General features: G+C 38.8%; 1 protein-coding gene across 3 annotated transcripts in view; it reads left to right on the top strand.

Moving 5' to 3' along the window:
- The window catches only part of EIF2B3 (eukaryotic translation initiation factor 2B subunit gamma), a 129,961-nt gene that overhangs the window by 40,311 nt on the left and 69,467 nt on the right, over positions 1 to 20,183 (top strand). For all 3 annotated transcript variants that reach the window (XM_035251257.3, XM_002750746.6, XM_078331555.1), the window contains exon 5: positions 10,744 to 10,855. In XM_035251257.3, the coding sequence (XP_035107148.1) occupies positions 10,744 to 10,855 (112 nt within the window). The remainder of the gene's footprint in view (positions 1 to 10,743; positions 10,856 to 20,183) is intronic.

Raw genomic sequence — 20,183 nt, 5'->3', positions numbered from 1 at the left:
CTGCTCTCTTATTTACTCTTTCCCCTACTGGACTATAAGCTCTATGAGGGAAGGGATCATTTGTTTTATTTATTTTATTCCCAGCACCTGGCCCAGTTATGGCCCATGGTAAGCAATCAATAAATATTATTGAATGGCTTGCTTATAAAGGCAGCTCTTCTCGCCCCCCAGGTAAGTGAAGGTGGACCTGAGCACCAGCAGTTTAAAATCCTAAAGATGATAGTATGAGCAGTAGTTGGATCCTGAGTAGGTATTACAAGAGTACATGAGCTTGTAATACTTTTAGCAATATGGATCTAGCAGACTGATACTAACTACATTGCCTATTAATTTTATGTTTAGAAATGATTTTGAGATTTTTAACTAAATACCTAGTAGTATACCATGATTGTTAAGAGCACAAGGTCTAGAGTTCAGACTGGGTTTCAGTGCTCAAAAGCTGTGGGATCTTGGGCAAATTACCTTGATCTTCATGAATTTCATTTTCTTCTGTTGTAAAATCAGCCTGAATCCTTTCAGGATTTTTGTGAGAATTAAATACATGTTTATAAAGCATGTGGCCCGTTCATTACCTGAAAGATAGTAGATGCTTAATAATTTGTAATTGCTATTGTAATTTGGTTCTGAAACTTAACAAATCTCATTTAATAATTTTGTAAACATTCTTTATCACATATTTATTTCATGTAAAATGGCAGTACTTTAAAAACCACAGACTATTAGTTTTTTTCTTTGCATTTTTGCCATAATAGCTTGTAAGCTTGAAGGGAAACTCATAGTGACAAATGTCTAGACAAGTCTCTTTGGAAGGCTCACATGTAACATGTAACTTTTTTTTTTTTAAAACAGCCTCGCTCTGTCACCCAGGCTGGAATGCAATGGCGTGATCTTGGCTCACTGCAACCTCTGCCTCACAGGTTCAAGCGATTCTCCTGCCTCAGCCTCCCAAGTAGCTGGGATTACAGGAGTCTGCCACCAGGCCCAACTAATTTTTTTTTTAATGTTATTCTTAGTAGAGACAGGTTTTCACCATGTTGGCTAGGCTGGTTTTAAACTCCTGACCTTAAGTGATCCACCTGCCTCCGGCCTCCCAAAGTGCTAGGATTATAGCCGTAAGCCACTGTGCCCAACCCACATGTAAATTTTCTTGTGATTCAAACTGTGGGATCTTGGGCAAATTACTAGAGTTTTCTAGAAGGTACCAACTTTTGAAGAAAAAAAAAAAAGAAGGTACTAACTTCTCAGGATAAAAATGAACTACTTAGAAGTGTAAGCAAGACCCAGAAACCCAGCTAAGACTGTGCAGGGAAATGGGGTTCTAAACTCTGAGAAACCTCATTTCCTGATTTTTTTTTAGCAGTAGATACCATTATTATTCAGCCATTGTCTCCCCATTGCTAGATACTACTTACTGAATGAAAGGGTAAAGAGATCAGTTTAACACAGTTGCTGAGTATGTGTTATGCCAACTCCTGAACTAGGCACCAAGACTATAGAAATAGAAAAAAAAACCCCAAAACACCACAGTATCCCTGCCTTCAAGGGTACACAAACAAGTGTTCATGGTACTCTTCCCCAGTCACAGGGCATTTAAAGAAACTTGAAACCTGCTGGGGAAAATTAGATTAGGTACTGTGTTCTTAAAAGAATTTATAGGCTGGGCACAATGGCTCATGCCTGTAATCCCAGCACTTTGGGAGGAGATCATTTGAGGTCAGAGCTCGAGACCAGACTGACCAACATGGTGAAACCTCATCTCTATTAAAAATACAAAAAAATTAGCTGGGTGTGGTGGTGCATGTCTGTAGTCCCAGCTACTAGGGAGGCTGAGGCAGGAGAATCGCTTAAACCCCAGAGGTAGAGGTTGCAATGAGCCGAGATCACGCCACTGCACTCCTGCCTGGGCGGCAGAGCGAGACTCCATCTCCAAAAAAAAAAGAATTTATAAAAGCCTCATATCTGTAATTGTTTACATTAACAAAAATTAAACAGTAAAGACAATACATATGAAGAGAATTTCAGTGATGCCGTATATACACATATATCTGAAACTTGCAATAATATATAAAAATAATTTGTTTTTCATCCCTTGTTAGAAACATCAAACTTTCCTCTTATTAGTGAGAAGATAATGTATTTGTATTGCTTTATTGCAGATAATATGTTTACTAGGGGGCTTTTTTTCCTGTGCATTCCTCTATGTAATTGTTTAATACTATTATGATTTAGTGACACAAATTATTGACTATTGTCTCCGTAGTCCCACTATGTCTCTTGGAATACTTGAAATAGAAAATGTTCTAAGAAACTTTTATTTAACCCATCCAATCCACTGTAGTATTTCTCAGATTCCTCAGTTCTCAGAGTTATATGGCCTTGGTCCAGACTAGAATCAGTACATGTTAATGTACTTCAGAACCAAGAGTGAAAACTTAACTTGGCTGTCACCTCTTAATCGGCTTAGCTCCCTCTGCACCAACAGATGTTGGCAGGCAGTTCTGAGCCTGTACAGTATTTCTTTTGCTACAGCCTTCTTTATTTCTCTTGAAGTTGTACCACCAAAAAATCCTGTTTGGGCTTCTGCATCAACTATTTCCTCTTCTCAGTCTTCCAAATCCCACTCCATTTTTTTTTTAACTCTCAGAGAAGGAGATTATGAATCCCACCCCATTAAAAAAAATAATTTGAAGGGACTTGAAATTCCTACATACTCAAAATATAAATTTTTTTTTTTTTTTTGAGGCAGCCTCACTCTGTCACCCAGTCTGGGAGGCAGTGGCGCAATCTCAGCTCACTACCACCTCCGTCTCCTGTGTTGAAGTGATTGTCGTGCCTCAGTCACTTGAGTAGCTAGGATTACAGGTGACCACCACCACACCCGGCTAATGTTTGTATATTTTTTAGTAGAGAATAGGTTTCACCATGTTGGCCAGGCTGGTCTTGAATTCCTGGTCTCACGTGATCTGCCCATCTTGGCCTCCCAAAGGGCTGGGATTACAGGCGTGAGCCACAGTGCCCAGACCAGAAGTAAGTTTCTTTTTTAGTTTTGGTTTTTGGTTTTTTTCAAGACAGACTCTCGCTGTGTTACCCAGGCTAGAATACAGTAGTGCAAGCACAGCTCACTGCAGCCTTCAACTCCTGGGCTCATGTGATCCCCCTGACTCAGCTTCCGAAAGTGCTGGGATTATAGGTGTGAACCACCATATGCAGCCAGAAGTAAATTTAAATATTCTAGGATTCATAAATCACAATGTGCTAAGTATAAAAATAGGAGCATATGCAAAATACAGTGATCAATTTAATATCTCATTCAGTTATAGGAAAATTTATTTAATGGCATGATATTTGGTAAGATGGTAGTAAACAATTTACTTATGTGGAGGCAGGGTAATTGGTATGAAGTCAGATTCTTGATTTAGAAGTGCATTAAATTTTAATGCAATAAATGAATTTAGGACATACTGTGTATAAATTCTCTGTTAATTCTACATGGGAAACAAAGATAATCAAGATTTGCTCTCAAGGCAAAATCTAGAAGAAGGTCAGATAATTTTCTTATTTGCCAAGTTTTGTTTTGTTTTTTAACCCATTTATTTTCTAATAGCATTTTGTGGACAGTTGCTCAAGATCACATCAGTAGTGAGTGATAAGAACCATTACTCAAACCCATGCCTTCTGATTCCATAACCTGTATTTTCTATTTCTTTTTTTGACTTTAGTTTTTATCTTTATCAAAGTTTAATATGCCCCAAATGTAAAGAGTATTTAATTATTTTAAGTATATTATACTAAGTAGCAGCCCCTCACCCTGTCTATCCTCACCCCACTTAGAGATTGCCACTTTCAACATTTTTGGCTAATTTTTTGGCATTTAACTCCATATCTCCAAATATGCTTTCATTTGCTGTGTCTTAATTTTTTTGGCTTTAAGAATTATCTATTCACTTCTTACTATGGAATGTAAAGATTTGGTTCTATTTTACCACATGCTCTGCCCCTACTACATGTGTGCAAACTTGTATTCGGCCCAATTTTCTAATACAATTGTTTATATTGTATTGTTGATTAACTGAATGTTTCATGTTTACATTATCATGACTGTATAAATAGTATTCACATTTGAGCCTTGTAGTATATGATTACTTTTCTCTTTCTTCCTCTGGTTTTCCTAAAGATTGTCTTGATTTTTAATTTGCTTGTTTTCTATGTATTTATCACTAATTCCACCCAAGTCCCAAGCTGTGTGAATTTCCTCTCCTTACATTGCAACACACTGGATGTTCTCTCAGTTTCAAATTCTTCAAGGTACCTCTCCTAAAGCTTTTCTAATCTGAGTTAGTTGCCCTGCTATAGAGCTGTCATTTTAGGTTCACCCGTCACTGTCATATCTTGAACCTCAATTTTCTTCTTTCTTACTTTTTAGGTTCCCCCTTCACTGTCATGTCTTGAACCTCATATTTTCTTTATTTTCTTCTTTTTCTACTTTATATCCACATTTTCTCTAGGATATATCCTCTGGAAGCCTCCTAGAATAGAAATTGTGAGAAGTAAATTTTTTTTTCCTGTCACCAGGCTGGAGTGCAGTGGAGTGATCTCAGCACTCTGCAACCTCCGCCTCCCCAGTTTAAGCGATACCCCTGCCTCAGCCTCCCGAGTAGCTGGGACTACAGGTATACGCCACCACACCCAGCTAAGTTTTGTATTTTTAGTAGAGACAGGATTTCACCATGTTGTCCACAATGATCTCCATCTCCTGAACTTGTGATCTGCCCACCTTGGCCTCCCAAAGTGCTGGGATTACAGGCATAAGCCACGGCACCTGGCCCATGAGAAGTAAGTTTTTGAGCTTTTGCATCCCTGAAAATGTCTTTATTCTGCCCACATACTTGTTTGATATTTTGGCTGCATATAAACTTCTCTGGAAATCCTATCACCACAAAATTTTGAAGGTTTTTGTTTTGCTTTGTTTTACTCTCTTCTAACTTTTCTATTAAGAAGTCTAACATCATTCTGATTCTTGATTCTTTGCATGAAACTTTTTTTTCTTCTTTTTTTCTTGGGGTGGGAGGGGGGGCTTATAAGATCTGTTTCCAAAGTTCTTCAAGTGAGAATACTTAAAATCTATTCTCTTAGGAATTTTCAAGAATACAATACATTGTTACTAACTAATCACCAGTTATATTAAGTCTCTTTGTGAACTTATTCCTCCTTTCTAAGTGAAATTTTGTATTCTTTGACCAAAGTCTCACAGTAGTCTTTTTTTTTTTTTTTTTTTTCTTACCTTTATCACATGGTATTCCCAAGCAGACTCCCATGCAAATACTAACTAGGCCTGACCCTGCATAGATCAGATGAGATCAGACACCTTCAGGGTGCTATGGCCATAGACCCCTCAGTAGTCTAAGTTTCTACTTTCTTTTTATTGTCTTAACTGTGCTGGCCAGGACCTACAATAAAATTATGTGTACAAATGATGCCAGTTGGCACCCTTTTCTCATTCCTGATTTTAAAAGGAATATTTTCAACATCTTTCCAGTTAAAATGATGTTTACTATAGGTGTGTGTTTGTTTGTTTTGAGACAGTCTCTGTCACCCAGGCTAGAGTGCAGTGGCCCAGTCTTGACTCACTGCAACGTCTGCTTCCTGGTTTCAAGCGATTCTCCTGCCTCAGCCTCCCAAGTAGTTGGGATTACAGGCATGTACCACCATGCTCGGCTAATTTTTGTGTTTTTGGTGGAGACGGTGTTTCGCCATGTTAGCCAGGCTGGTCTCAAACCCCATAGCCTCAAATGATCCACCTCAAAATGCTAGGATTATAGGCGTGAGCCACCATGCCCAGCCTACTATACATTTTTATAGGTATTATATAGGTCATCAGATTGAAAAAGTTCCTTTCTATTTCTGATTTATTGGGAATTTCTTCGCCTAAGTACATAAATTTTATCAGATGCTTTTTCCGCATCTATTCAAGTGGTCATATGGTTTTTCTCTTTTACTCTGATGATGTAATGATACCTGGGATAAACCCAACTTGGTTATGGCTTGTGTCCTTTCACACGTTGTATTAGTTTTTACTACATAACAAACATTCCTTTTTTTTCTTTTTTTTTTTTTTTTTGAGATGGAGTTTCACAGTTGTTACCAAGACTGGAGTGCAATGGCACAATCTCAGCTCACCGCAACCTCCGCCTCCTGGGTTCAGGCAATTCTCCTGCCTCAGCCTCCTGAGTAGCTAGGATTACAGGCACATGCCACCATGCCCAGCTAATTTTTTGTATTAGTAGAGATAGGGTTTCGCCATGTTGACCAGGATGGTCTCAATCTCTTGACCTCGTGATCCACCCGCCTCGGCTTCCCAAAGTGCTGGGATTACAGGCTTGAGCCACTGCGCCTGGCCCATAACAAACATTTCTAAACACTAGTGGTTTAAAATAACAAACATGTACTTGCTTATGAGTCTGTAGGTTGGCAGTTTGGCCTAAGTGTAGTTGAGATGGCTCCTCTCTGTTCAAGTGGTATCAGTTAGTGTATTAACAATTCATTACTTATAAAAGTTGCCACACATTTAACAGTTTAAAACGACACTGTGGGCCAAGAATCCGGGTGTCGCTTAGCTGGGTCCTCCAGAGTCTTTCAGAAGGCTGTCGATGTCAGCTAGGGCTGGAGTCTCATCTGAAGAAGGCTTAACTGGGAAGGGATTAGGTTCTAAGCTTACTTGGTTGTTGGGAGAATTTCATTTCCTTAAGGACTGTTGGACTGAGCCTCAGTTTCCACCATGCTGCTGGCCAGAAGGTACCCTTCTTTATCACTTAGGCCTTTCCAATATGGAAACTTACTTCATCAAAACCAGCAAGGGAGAGACTCTTCTAGAAAGAAGTCACAGTCTTATATAACCTAATTATAGAAATACCATTTTATTACCTTTGCCACGTTCTGTTGGTTAGGAGCAAGTCACTAGGCCAGCCCACACTCACAAAGAAGGGATACACAGGATGTGAATACCAGGAGGCAACTATCATTCTTATCTTAGTCTCCCATAACTGAGCTCATTAATATGTTTACAGCCTTGTCTGGGTCCAGTGGCTCACGCCTGTAATCTGAGCACTTTGGGAGTCAGGTGGATCACCTGAGGTCAGGAGTTTGAGATCAGCCTGGCCAACATGGCAAAACCCCATCTCTACTAAAAATACAAAAATTAGCCAGGCATGGTGGCACATGCCTGTGGTCCCGCCTACTTGGGAGGCTGAGGCAGGAGAATTGCTTGAACCCAGGAGGTGTAGGTTGCAGTGAGCCATGATCACACCGTTGCACTTCAGCCTGGGCAACAGAGCAAGACTGTACCTCCTACATATATATATATATATATGTATAGAGCCTCAGCCTTGACAGCTGAATTTTTCTTTTCATCTAGTCTCTTACCATCCAGAGGGTAGCCTAGGCTTGTTTACATGGTAGCAACAGCAGGTTATAAGAATGACACCAGAAGCTACAAAGTCTCTTGAGGCCTAAACTCAGAACACACACTGTCACTTCACTCTGCTGGTTCAAAGCTAGTTACTGAGCAAGCCCAGATATAAAGGATAGGGAATTGACCTTTCCTTTGGATAGGAGGAGCTCCAACAAGTTTGTGACCCTTTTTAATTTACTCAGTATACTATTTTGACTTGCTAATGAGTAAATTTGCCTAATTTTTCTTTCTCATAATATCCTTGCCTGATTTTGGCATCAGGATCATGCTGGCCTTGTAAAATGAGTTGGAATTCCCAACTCTAGATATAGCACCTGCCATAGGGTAGGTGTACAAATATATTTATTGGTTGAATATAGGAATGAAAGGATAAGCAAATGCCTGTAGATAAGACAGAAGAATCAGAGAAGTAAAAATCAACTAGGGGAAAAAACATAAATAATTGAATATGACAGATTTTTTACATAGAAATTTAGTTTTATCTGCTTTTTTAAGTTTGTGTAGTCTTTCTTTTTTTTTTTTTTTTTTTTTTGAGACGGAGTTTCGCTCTTGTTACCCAGGCTGGAGTGCAATGGCGCAATCTCGGCTCACCGCAACCTCCGCCTCCTGGGTTCAGGCAATTCTCCTGCCTCAGCCTCCTGAGTAGCTGGGATTACAAGCACGCGCCACCGTGCCCAGCTAATTTTTTGTATTTTTAGTGGAGACAGGGTTTCACCATGTTGACCAGGATGGTCTCGATCTCTTGTGATCCACCCGCCTCGGCCTCCCAAAGGCTGGGATTACAGGCTTGAGCCACCGCGCCCGGCTGCTGTGTAGTCTTTCTTTATAGGAAGACAATCTATAGTTAACTACTCTGCTCCCAAAGTGAAATTCATTTTACTAAAGCAGAACAGAAAAAAAACCTTTCCAAGTGTCTATAATTTGTATCACATTCTGAAGTCCCAGTTACTATGATAGCTGCAAAGAAGCAATACAAGGTGGAGGGTCTGAGAGGGAGAGAAATGTGACTAAAGTACAACATAGCTGAAAAATTGGCTGGCTGGGAATTATTGCTCCCAGGACGTCAGTGATTCAAGGTTTCTGTGAGCCTTGGGACTTGGGTAGGGTAAGCATTTCAAATTATATCCAAAAGTGACATCTCTGTGTTTCTTTTTTAAATGGCTGGCTTATAATGAGACCTTTACAGACTTTGTTACATTCTCGAGTTTCTATGTAATGTATAAATTGATATATGTCTAAGCTGCTATGTGGCATTTAAAATTCTCTGCAAAATTTAGCTTCAGATTGGCAATATTTGCTCTTCCTTTTTTGAATTTCACTTGGTTATTGAACAAAAAACCCCAACAGATAATTTTTTATAATTTTTTCCTCATTTATATTCAAACACTGCATATAAGATGATCAGAGACCATCTAATTGGTGATCTTGAATGGTTTCAAGTACCTGAGCTAAACATATCGCACAATTGAATAATATATTTGGTTATAGGTATACAGGCAACTTTAGCCAACAGTGAAACAGCCATTGTCTGTCAGTAGGAAGCAAATTCATCTTTACAGATCTCATTTTTCCTAGAGCTAAACTTTCTGTTTCTCCTTTATAAAGAGGTGTTGAGGCATTGCTTTATTTGGTTGTTGTGAGAGTTGAATTAGAGGATGTATTTTGTTTACTTTTTTTTTGAGATGAAGTCTTGCTCTGTGCAGTGGCATGATGTCAGCTCACTGCAGCCTTTGCCTCCCAGATTCAAGCAATTCTCCTGCCTCACCTCCCAAGTAGCTGGGACTATAGGCGCACCACTACACCCAGCTAATTTTTGTATTTTTAGTAGAGATGGGGTTTCATCACACTGGCCAGGATGGTCTCGATCTCTTGACCTTGTGATCTACCCACCTGGGCCTCCCAAAGTGCTGGGATTATAGGGGTGAGCCACTGTGCCCAACCTGTTTACTTTTTTTAACTTAACATTTTATTTAATGTTTTAATTAATAACACTATTATAAATGCTTTACAAATACTAATATATTTAATCTTCATAATAAACCTGTGAGGCAAACACTATTATTATCCCCATTTTATAGACAAAACTGAGGAACAGAGAGGTTAAGTAACATGCTCTAACATAAAGTAGTAATTGGCTGAGCTGTCTGGCTCCAGAAGTTCTGTTTTTAATCCTTATGCTATTTTGTCACTATGTGAAAATGTTTCTGTAAGCTATAGATACTGTACAGAAATTAATAGCACATATTATTAAGTATGTAACACTGTACAAGATTTATGGGAAATATAAAAGAATCAGAAGCCTGCCTTTGAAGAGTTTACAATCTAGTCGGGGAAGAGAAGTATGACATAGAAAACATCAATAATATAGCAGCCTGTAAGATCATTGTCTACTGAGAACGCTTCACATATAATAAAACATGCACTTTTTTTTTTTTTTTTTTGAGACAGAGTCTCACTCTGTCACTGGGCTGGAGTGCAGTGGTAAGATCTCAGCTCACTTCAGCCTCTGCCTCCCAGGTTCAAGCGATTCTCCTGCCTTAGCCTCCCGAGTAGCTGGGACTACCAGCTCAGGCCACACCCAGCTAATTTTTTTTTTTTTTTTTTTTTTTTGTATTTTTAGTTGAGACGAGGTTTCACAATGTTGGCCAAGGTGGTCTCAATCTTTTGACCTCGTGATTCACCCGCCTCGGCCTCCCACTTTTTTTTAAATGCCTTATACATAGCAAAGAATCTACTGTCTGTAGTTAATGTTAGTTGAATGTAGATTACTTTAAATAATATTAGTCCCATTTCCACAGTAAGAAGACAGAAAATTCTTTTTAAAAAAATGGAGTGATCTAAATAAATAAAGTAATTTTATTTATTTATTTATTTATTTAATTTTTTTTTTTTTTGAGATGGTGTCTCTTTCTGTCGCCCAGGCTCTAGTGCAGTGGTGCGATCTCGGCTTACTGCAGGCCCCATCTCCCAGGTTCAAGCAAATCTCCTGCCTCAGCCTCCTCAGTAGCTGGGTCTACAGGCACACGCCACCACACCTGGCTAATTTTTGTATTTTTAGTAGAGACGGGGTTTCACCATGTTGGTCAGGCTGGTCTTGAACTCCTGATGGATGATGGCATCCCAAAGTGTTGGGATTACAGGGTGTGAGCCACTGCACCCACCCTTCAATACTGTATTGCTTCCAAGAGCACTAAGCAGGTATTCTGTTCCCTGGCTTAGTCATGCTTGCAGGGCAAATGGCTTTATTTGATTTTTTTTTCTTTTGGATGATTCAGTGGAGCAGCGTGACTTCATTGGAGTGGACAGCACAGGAAAGAGGCTGCTCTTCATGGCTAATGAAGCAGACTTGGATGAAGAACTGGTCATTAAGGGATCCATCCTACAGAAGTAAGCCCTAGGGTTTTTTTCTTCTGGCAATTCTCCTTGTCTTGAAACAAAATAAAACCACCCAGTGGATGGGAAAGAGGGAATGAAAACTAGATTATACTGTGTGAAATTGACAAAAGTATGTGGTGTTTTTCCCACGAGACAGGATGAAGGCTTTTCTTCACTGCGTAAGCCTGTTTCCCTGTCTTTTCTTGCCAAGGTAGAGCCAAAGGCAAAGCAGCTGTGGGGAGAACAGGACTGTCTTTCCAAAGTGTTATAAAAACCCCTTTTTTAAAAAAAAATGGTTAAAAAAACACATAGCATAAAATGTACCATTCTAACTTTTTTTTTTTTTTTTTTTTTTTGAGACGGAGTCTCTCTCTGCCACCCAGACTGGAGTGCAGTGGTGCAATCTTGGCTCACCGCAACCTCTGGTTCAAGTGGTTTTCCTGCCTCAGCCTCCTGAGTAGCTGGGATTATAGGTATGTGCCACCATGCCCAGCTAATTTTTGTATTTTCAGTAGATACAGAGTTTCACCATGTTGGCCAGGCTGGTCTCAAACTCCTGACCTCAAGTGACCCACCTGCCTTGCTTCCCAAAGTGCTCGGATTACAGTTGTGAGCCACCGCACCTGGCCCATTCTAAGTGGCCATTTTTAAGTGAACAGTTCAGTAGTGTTAAATGTGTTCACATTGTGGTGAAACAGATCTCAAGAACTTTCATCTTGCAAATCTGAAATTCTATACTCATCAGGCAACAGCTCCCCTTTTCCTTCTCTCCACAAGCCCTTAGTACCCACGATTCTACTTTAAATACCTCATGTTAGTGAAAGTATACAATAGTTGTCCTTTTGTGACTGGCTTATTTTACTTAGCATAATGTCCTTAAGATTTGTCCATGTTGTAGCATATAACTGGATTTCCTTTTTTTTTTAAGGCTGAATAATATTTCACTGTATATATGTACCACATTTTCTTCATTCTATTTATCCACTGAAAGACATTTGGGTTTTTGCCTCCTCTTGGCTATTGTGAATAGTGCTGCAGTGAATGTGGGTATGCAGACATCTCTTCAATACTTTGCTTTCAGTTCTTTTGGATGTATATCCAAAAGTGCAATTACTGGATCAAATGGTAGAGAACTATAATGTTGTTTAATTTTCTGAGGAACCTACATATTATTTCCATAGCATTTTCACCATTTTACACTCCACCAACAGTGCATAACAGTTCCAGTTTCTCTATACCAGCACTTACATGGTAGCTGGTCTCAGATACAGAAGGATAAGAGGCAACAATTCATTTATATTATATCAAAACAAATAAAACATCAAGCATGAGCAAGATCAAAAGAGTCAGAATGTCAGCTGTACAAATATACTACAGAAAACAAAATGAAAGCAAGAAAAAAATGTCCTGTAAAAGACAAAGAACCTATCCTGAAAAAAACATAACTCAAGAAATAGAAGAAATTTTCTTAAAACTATTAAACTGTATAACCACAAAACTGCTTATTAACATGAATTTAATAAATAAAAGTTCAGTAATGAGATGATAAAACAACAAAATGAAATAAAAGAGGATATTGTAGAACTAAAAAATGAGGATTAAATTACAGAGTTAATAAATTTTAAAATGGCAAAAGAACAGAATAGACACCATTGAAAATCAAATTATTGACATACAGGGATGGTTTGAGATACTCAGTGATCTAGGTAAAAAAGAAAATTGTTTAAGAAATTAGAATCTTTGAGGCTGGAGGATCACTTGATCCCAGCAGGTTGAGGCTGCTGTTAGCCATGTTGTACTGCTGCACTCCAGGCTGGGTGACAAAGTGAGACCCTGTCTCAAAAAATGAAAGAAAGAGAGAGAGAGAGGAGGGAGGGAAGAAGGAAAGGAGGGAAATAAAGAAAATAAAGATATTAGAATCTCATAGAAATGAAATACAAAAATGATTAAATATAATTAATGAATTAACACATCTGAATTAGAACGTGGAGTTCTAGAAAGAAAGAACAGAGAAATGAAGGGGGAAGAAAACATCAGTGAAATGATTTTTTAAATTTTCCGAGGATAAAAGGAGCTGGGTTTCTAGACTGAAAGAATGACAGTAAAATGGATGAAAAGAAACATACCAAGGTTATCATTGTGAAATTTTATAACTGGTAACAAGATCTTACAAGCTTCCGGAGAAGAGAGAGGATATCATATACAAAGGAATTAAAACAGTTTTGAACTTCCTAACAGCAACACTGGAAACTATAAACAATGCCTTTAATGTTCCTAATTCTATCTAATCAAACTATCAGTCAAATATGAGAGTAGAATGAGAACTTTTTAGACATTTGCTTTCCGTGTATCTGTTTTCAGAAAGCTACTAGACAAGGATGCACATTTTCACTGCTATTACTGAACATAGTACTGGAAGTCCTAGCTACAGCAGTCAAACAAGAGAAGGAAATAAAGGGCATCTAAATGGGAAAGGAAGAAGTCAAATTATCTGTGTTTGCAGATGATATAATCTTAAATTTGGAAAAACCTAAAGACTCCACTGAAAAACTATTAGCACTGATAAATACAGTAAAGTTGCAGGATACAAAATCAGCATATGAAAATCGGTAGCATTTCTATTTGTCGACAGCAAAGAATTAGCTAGGTATGGTGGCATGTGCCTGTAGTCCCAGTTACTTGGGAGGGTGATGCATGAGAATTGCTTGAACTTGGAAGATGGAGGTTGCAGTGAGCCAAGATGGGGTAGGCAACAGAGAGAGCCTCAGTCTCAAAAAAAAAAAAAAAAGAAAAATCTGAAAAAGAAATCAAGAAAGTAATCCCATTACAATAGCTACAAATAAAATAAAATACCTAGGGATTAACTTAACCAAAGAAGCAAAAGGTCTCTACAATGAAAATGATAAAATACTGATGTAAGAAGTTGAAGAGGACGTAAAAAATGGAAAGATATTCCACGTTCATGGATTGAAAGAATCAATATTGTTACAATGTTCATACTTCTCAAAGCAATCTACAGATTTTTGCAATCGCTATCAAAATACCAATGACATTCTTCACAGAAATAGAAAAAACAATCCTGAAATTTATATGAAATTGGCCAGGCGTGGTGGCTCACACCTGAAATCCCAGCACTTTGGGAGGCCAAGGCGGGTGGTTCATTTGAGGTCAGGAGTTCAAGACCAGCCTGGCCAATGTGGTGAAACCCTGTCTCTACTTAAAATATAAAAATTAGCCAGGCATGGTGGTAGGCGCCTGTGATCCCAGCTACTTGGGAGGCTGAGGCAGGAGAATCTCATGAAGCCGGGAGGTGGAAGTTGCAGTGAGTCGAGATTGTGCCATTGTAGTCCAGCCTGGGTGATGGAGTGAGACTCCATCTCAAAAAAACAATTACATGGAATTACAAAAGACCCAGAATAGCCAAAGCTATCCTAAGCAAAAAGAACAAAACTACAGGAATCACATTCCTATAATTATCACATTACAGAATCACTTCAAATTATACTACAGAGCTATAGTAACAAAAACAGCATGGTACTGGCATAAACACAGACATATAGGTCAGTGGAACAGAATAGAAAACCAAAGATAAATCCATACATCTTCAGTGAACTCATTTTTGACAAAGGTACCAGGAATATACATTGGGGAAAGGACAATCTCTTCAATAAATGGTGCTAGGAAAACTGGATATCCATATGCAAAAAAAAAATGAAACTAGACCCCTGTCTCTTGCCATACACAAAAACCAAATCAAAATGGTTAAAAATCTAAATCTAAGACCTCAAACTATGAAGCTGCTACAAGAAAACATTGGGGAAAGTCTCCAGGACATTGATCTGAGCAAAGATTTCTTGAGTAATACCCCACAAGCACAGGCAACCAAAGCAAAAATAGACAAATGGGATCATATCAACTTAAAAAGCTTTCACACAACATAATCAATAAAGTAAAAAGACAACCCACAGAATGAGAGAAAATATTTGCAAATTACCTATGTGACAAGGGATTAATAACCAGAATATTGAAGGAGCTCAAACAACTCTATAGGAAAAAATCTAATAATCTTAATTTTTTAGTGGGCAAAAAATCTAAGTAGACATTTCTCAAAAGAAATTATATAAATGCCAAGCAGATATATGAAAAGGTGCTTAACATCACTGATATCAGAGAAATGCAAATAAAAACAATGAGATGTCGTCTCACCTTAGTTAAAATGCCTTGGTAGTAGCAAATGCTGGCAAGGTGGTAGAGAAAGAGGAACTCTCATATACTGTTGATGGGAATGTAAATTATTTTAATTTTTTCTTTCTTTTTTTTTTTTCTTAGAAGCAGAATGTCTGAAGTGAGAACAAAGGGAATGTAAATTAATACAGCCACTATGGAGAACAGTTTGGAGGTTCCTCAAAAAACTAAAAATAGGGCTACTATACAATCCAGCAATCCTACTCCTAGGTATATACCCACAAGAAAGGAAATCAGTATATTGAAGAGATATTTGTGTTCCCATGCTTATTGCAGCACTGTTCACAGTAGCCAAGATTTGGAAGCAAGCTAAGTGTCCATCAACAGATGAATGGATAAAGAAAATGTGGTACATATACACAATTGTATACTATTCAGACATAAACAATGAGATTCTGTCATTTGCTAACAACATGGATGGAACTGGAGGTCATGTTAAGTGAAATAAGCCAGGCACAGAAAGGCAAACTGCATGTTTTCACTTACTTACTTGTGGGAGCTAAAAATCAGTGGAACTCACTGAGATAGAGAGTAGAAGGATGGTTACCAAAGGCTGGGAAGGGTATAGGGTGTGGGATTGGGAGGAGTGGGGAATGGTCAATGGGTACAAAAATTTAGTTAGAAAGAATGAGTAAAACCTAATATTTGCTAGCATAACTGGGTAACAAAGTCAAAAATAACTTAATTGTACATTTTAAAATAACTAAAAGAGTATAATTGGATTGTTTGTGACACAAAGGATAAATGCTTAAGGTAATACCTCCATTTAACCTGATCCGATTATTACATATCACATGCCTGTATCAAAATATCTCATGTAACTCATCAATACATATACCTAGCATGTACCCACAAAAATTAAAAATTAAATTAAAAAAAGGAAAGCTACTAGAGTTTATGTAACACTGAAACCTTAGCATAAACTAAGAAAGAGGAAGACACAAGATATAAGAAAAAGGGCATTCACTCTTGAACCTCGGAGGCGGAGGTTGCAGTGAGCAGAGATCGCATCACTGCACTCCAGCCTGGGCAACAGGGGGAGACTGTCTCAAAAAAAAAGAAAGAAAGAAAGAAAAAGGACATTCAATTAAGATAAAATGAATCCTCAGGATGATAATAAAGGGAGATTCAAGGATAACACATGTATACCCAGTAAAAATGGCAACTAGATCAGACTGGAATAGGTCAGAAAACTTGGGAATGATTTCTTCAAGATGATCATATTTCTTCTGATGAAAATGACACAATATTTGATGTGTTTCCACATTTCTTTGGGGGGGTGGGGACACAGCCAATTGTGTGTGTGTTTCAACATTTTGAGATGATGTGGAGCTCTTAGTAGTTAGTTTGGAGTTGAATTATTGATAAGCACCTAGAAAACTAAGAAATAAGAATTATTAAAGCAAACCACAAAAATGTGCAGGTGAAAAAATTATTCGTGACTGTGTGGTTCAGCTGTGAATAACATATATATATATTTTTTTTTTTAGATGGAGTCTCACTCTGCCACCCAGGCTGGAGTACAGTGGCATGATCTCAGCTCACTACAACCCCTGGTTTCAAGTGATTCTCCTGCCTCAACCTCCCGAGTAGCTGGGATTACAGGCATACGCCACCACACCTGGTTAATTTTTTTGTATTTTCAGTAGAGACGGGGTTTTACCATATTGGCCAGGCTGGTTTCAAACTCCTGATCTCAAGTGATCTGCCCACCTCAGCCTCCCAAAGTGCTGGGATTACAGCCAAGAGCCACCACGCCCAGCCTGTAACTAATACTTAAATACAACCAATAATGCAATCACTGATTCAGTGTAACCCAAATTATGATTTAATTACTTTGGAATGATGAGAGGAGGTTAATATGTTGGAAGCATGAGGGGGAAAAAAAGAGTGAAATTGTCCTCTTCCATAGTTAATAGCTAATACATAGAGCTGAAGTCATAATAACTTAAGCATTGGTTATTGAGCTGACAAAAATAATATAACAATTATTGGGAAGGTAAAAGGCATAAGGAAATATGGGTATAGATGATGGAAGCAGGGTTGATGAAGAAAATAAGTTAAATTCTGTTTTCCACAATGGAAAATCAGATTATTCCTGAAATGGAAAACCCAAGAAATGCCAATATAAGAATGCTATTGACCAGGCATGGTGGCTTGTGCCTGTAATCCCAGCACTTTGGGAGGCTGAGGCGGGCAAATCACCTGAGGTCAGGAGATCAAGACCAGCCTTGCTAACATGGTAAAACCCCGTTTTTTACTAAAATACAAAAATTAGCTGGGCATGGTGGAGCGTGCCTGTAATCCCAGCTACTCGGGAGGCTGAGGCAGGAGAATCGCTTGAACTCGGGAGGCAGAGGTTACAGGGAGCCGAGATGGCACCATTGCATTCAAGCATGGGCAACAAGAGTGAAACTCCATCTGAAAAAAAAAAAAAAGAATGCTATTGCTGGGTGTGGAGGCTCATGCCTGTACTACCGGCACTTTGGGAGGCCAAGATGGGCAGATCACGAAGTCAAGAGATCAGGACCATCCTGGCCAACATGGTGAAACCCCGTCTTCACTAAAAATACAAAAATTAGCTGGGCACAGTGGTGGCTGCCTGTAATCCCAGCTACTCGGGAGGCTGGGGCAGGAGAATTGCTTGAACCTGGGAAGCAGAAGTTGCAGTGAGCGGAGATCACCACTGCACTCCAGACTGGCAACAGAGTGAGACTCCATCTAAAAAAACAAAAAAACAAAAATTATTTGAGCATGGTGGCGGACACTTGTAGTCCCAGCTACTAGGGACTACAGGCAGAAGAATTGCTTAAACTTGGGAGGCGGAGGTTGCAGTGAGCCAAGATCATGCCACTGCACTGCATTCCACCCTGGGTGACAGAGCGAGATTCCATCTCAAAAAAAAATTTTTTTAGGAGTATTATTGGTGGAAATAAATACTAAGTGGATCTGGTGAAACAGTTGAAAATGGCCCTATCTGGGGAACAGAAAATGGGCAAGAGAGGGAATAGATGATTCCATTTTTTTCATGAAAAGCCTTGAGAAACTACTTGCCTCTTTATGTGCACATATAACTTCAATTTTAATTTTTTAAAATAAGAACAAGATATAATACAATAAAATTTTCTGAATCAAGTAAAATCTGCAGATTTTAAAAGTATGGTATGTTCTAAGATAATTTGGACGGATATATTCTAATGTGCTTATTAAGCTTTGGGGACAAAGAAAGAATTCTTCAAGTATCCAGAGGCAAAAAGCAAATCTTTTACATGGAAGGAAAAATTAGGCTTACCTCTGAGTTATTCCCAACATTCAATACAAGAGGAACAATGTCCTGTCCACAGACTTTTCAAGGAAGGAAAATGGAACTCAAGAATATTATAAACTGAGTATGCAGATGGGCAGATAACCAGAAATAAAAAAAGAATATTATAAACAATGAAAATTTCATTCAAATATAAAAGCAATAGGAAGACATTCTCAAGCATGAAAACATTCAAGAATATGACATATGAGCCCTGAGCCGCCTTTTTTTTTTTGAGATTCTTGCTGTGTCTCAAGGCTGGTATATAGTGGCATGATTTCGGCTCACTGCATCTCTGCCTCCTGGGCTCAAGTGATCCTCCTACCTCAGCCTCCTGAGTAGCTATAATTACAGGTATGCACCACCACACTTGGCTAATTTTTAAAAAATTTTTTGTAGAGATGAAGTCTCATTATATTGCCCAGGCTGATCTCAAATCCCTGGGCTCAAGTGATCCCAAAGTGTTGGGATTACAGGAGTGAACCACCATGCCAGGCAAGCACCTGTAGTCCCAGCTACTCATGGGAGAATTGCTTGCACCCAGGAGGTGGACGTGGCAGTGAGCCTGCCAAGACCCACCTGGGCCCCCCAAAGTGCTGGGATTATAGGCGTGAGCCACCATGCCCGCCTGGCTTCTGGTTTCTTTTTAACCTCCCTGGGAACTAGTTTATGGCTCCATACAATGGAATGTTAGTAAATGCCTAAATTGTAATTATATTTGACAGCAAGAGCAGGCTTGGGCATAATGGAAGCAAAGAAGATGGACATAGTCAGAGGTGAAGTGATAATGAAGTGCAGGTGGATGTGTTTTTTTTCCTTCATAGATGTCAAGCTCAGGGCCTTGAATAAGCACTGGGGTCATTGAGACCAGATCTTTTATCAGTTTCCTAAGACTAGATTGCATTTTCAGTTGTTGGCAGATTTTTTTCTCGTTCTTCTGATTTGTAACCCACACCCCAGTGATTCAGGATCTTTGGTGTGTAGTTATATATAATAGGGTACCTGGCTGAATAAATATGCATAAAAATGTTTTCCCATTCCTATGACCCTCTGGGGTGTTGTGCTCCTCCTGCCTCAGTGGGATGCTGGTTAAAAGCTAATTCGATTCAGATTTTCAAGCACTTTTTGATTATGAGAATACAGTACTTCCTCTTATCTTTTTTAAAAAGCTGAATTTCCAAAGATGGAAGCTAGTTTCTACTGGGCAAACACCAGTTATCTTGGATAAAGCCTTCATGTATATAGGAGAATCAGAAACTTCTTATAAAGTTTTTTTAACTTTTGTAAATTGGGTTCAGTGTATACTGCTCAGGAGATGGGTGCACCAAAATCTCACAAATTACCAATAAAGAACTCATGTAACCAGATACCACCTGTTCCCCCAAAACCTATGAAAATAAAAATTTAAAAAGAGAGAAAGAGAAGGACAGTAATGGAATGTACATTCCATCAGTTTTCTCTCTTTCTGAGAAAGAGGCTGCATGTGGTGGCTCGCACCTGTAATCCCAGCACTTTGGGAGGCTGAGCTGGGAGGATTGCTTGAACCCAGAAGTTTGAGGCCAGCCTGGGTAACATAGCAAGACCCCATTTCTCTTTTTTAAAAGGGGGGGATAAAATGTTTTCTTAATTTCAAAGACACCTGTTAGAATATGGTCAAGTACACAGGCAGTCTCCCCAGCAAGGTATTGGTCATCAGTCAGTACTAGTAACTTTACTCCAAAGGGCCCAGATTCTTACTACCTCATTGGATTTAAACAAAGCACAACACCTTTCTTTCATGTCTGATTGATG

The sequence above is a fragment of the Callithrix jacchus genome, chromosome 7, assembly GCF_049354715.1.
Source record: "Callithrix jacchus isolate 240 chromosome 7, calJac240_pri, whole genome shotgun sequence".
NCBI lineage: Eukaryota > Metazoa > Chordata > Mammalia > Primates > Cebidae > Callithrix > Callithrix jacchus.
The sequence above is the reverse complement of the archived record's forward strand: the minus strand, read 5'-3'. Positions and strand labels throughout refer to the sequence as shown.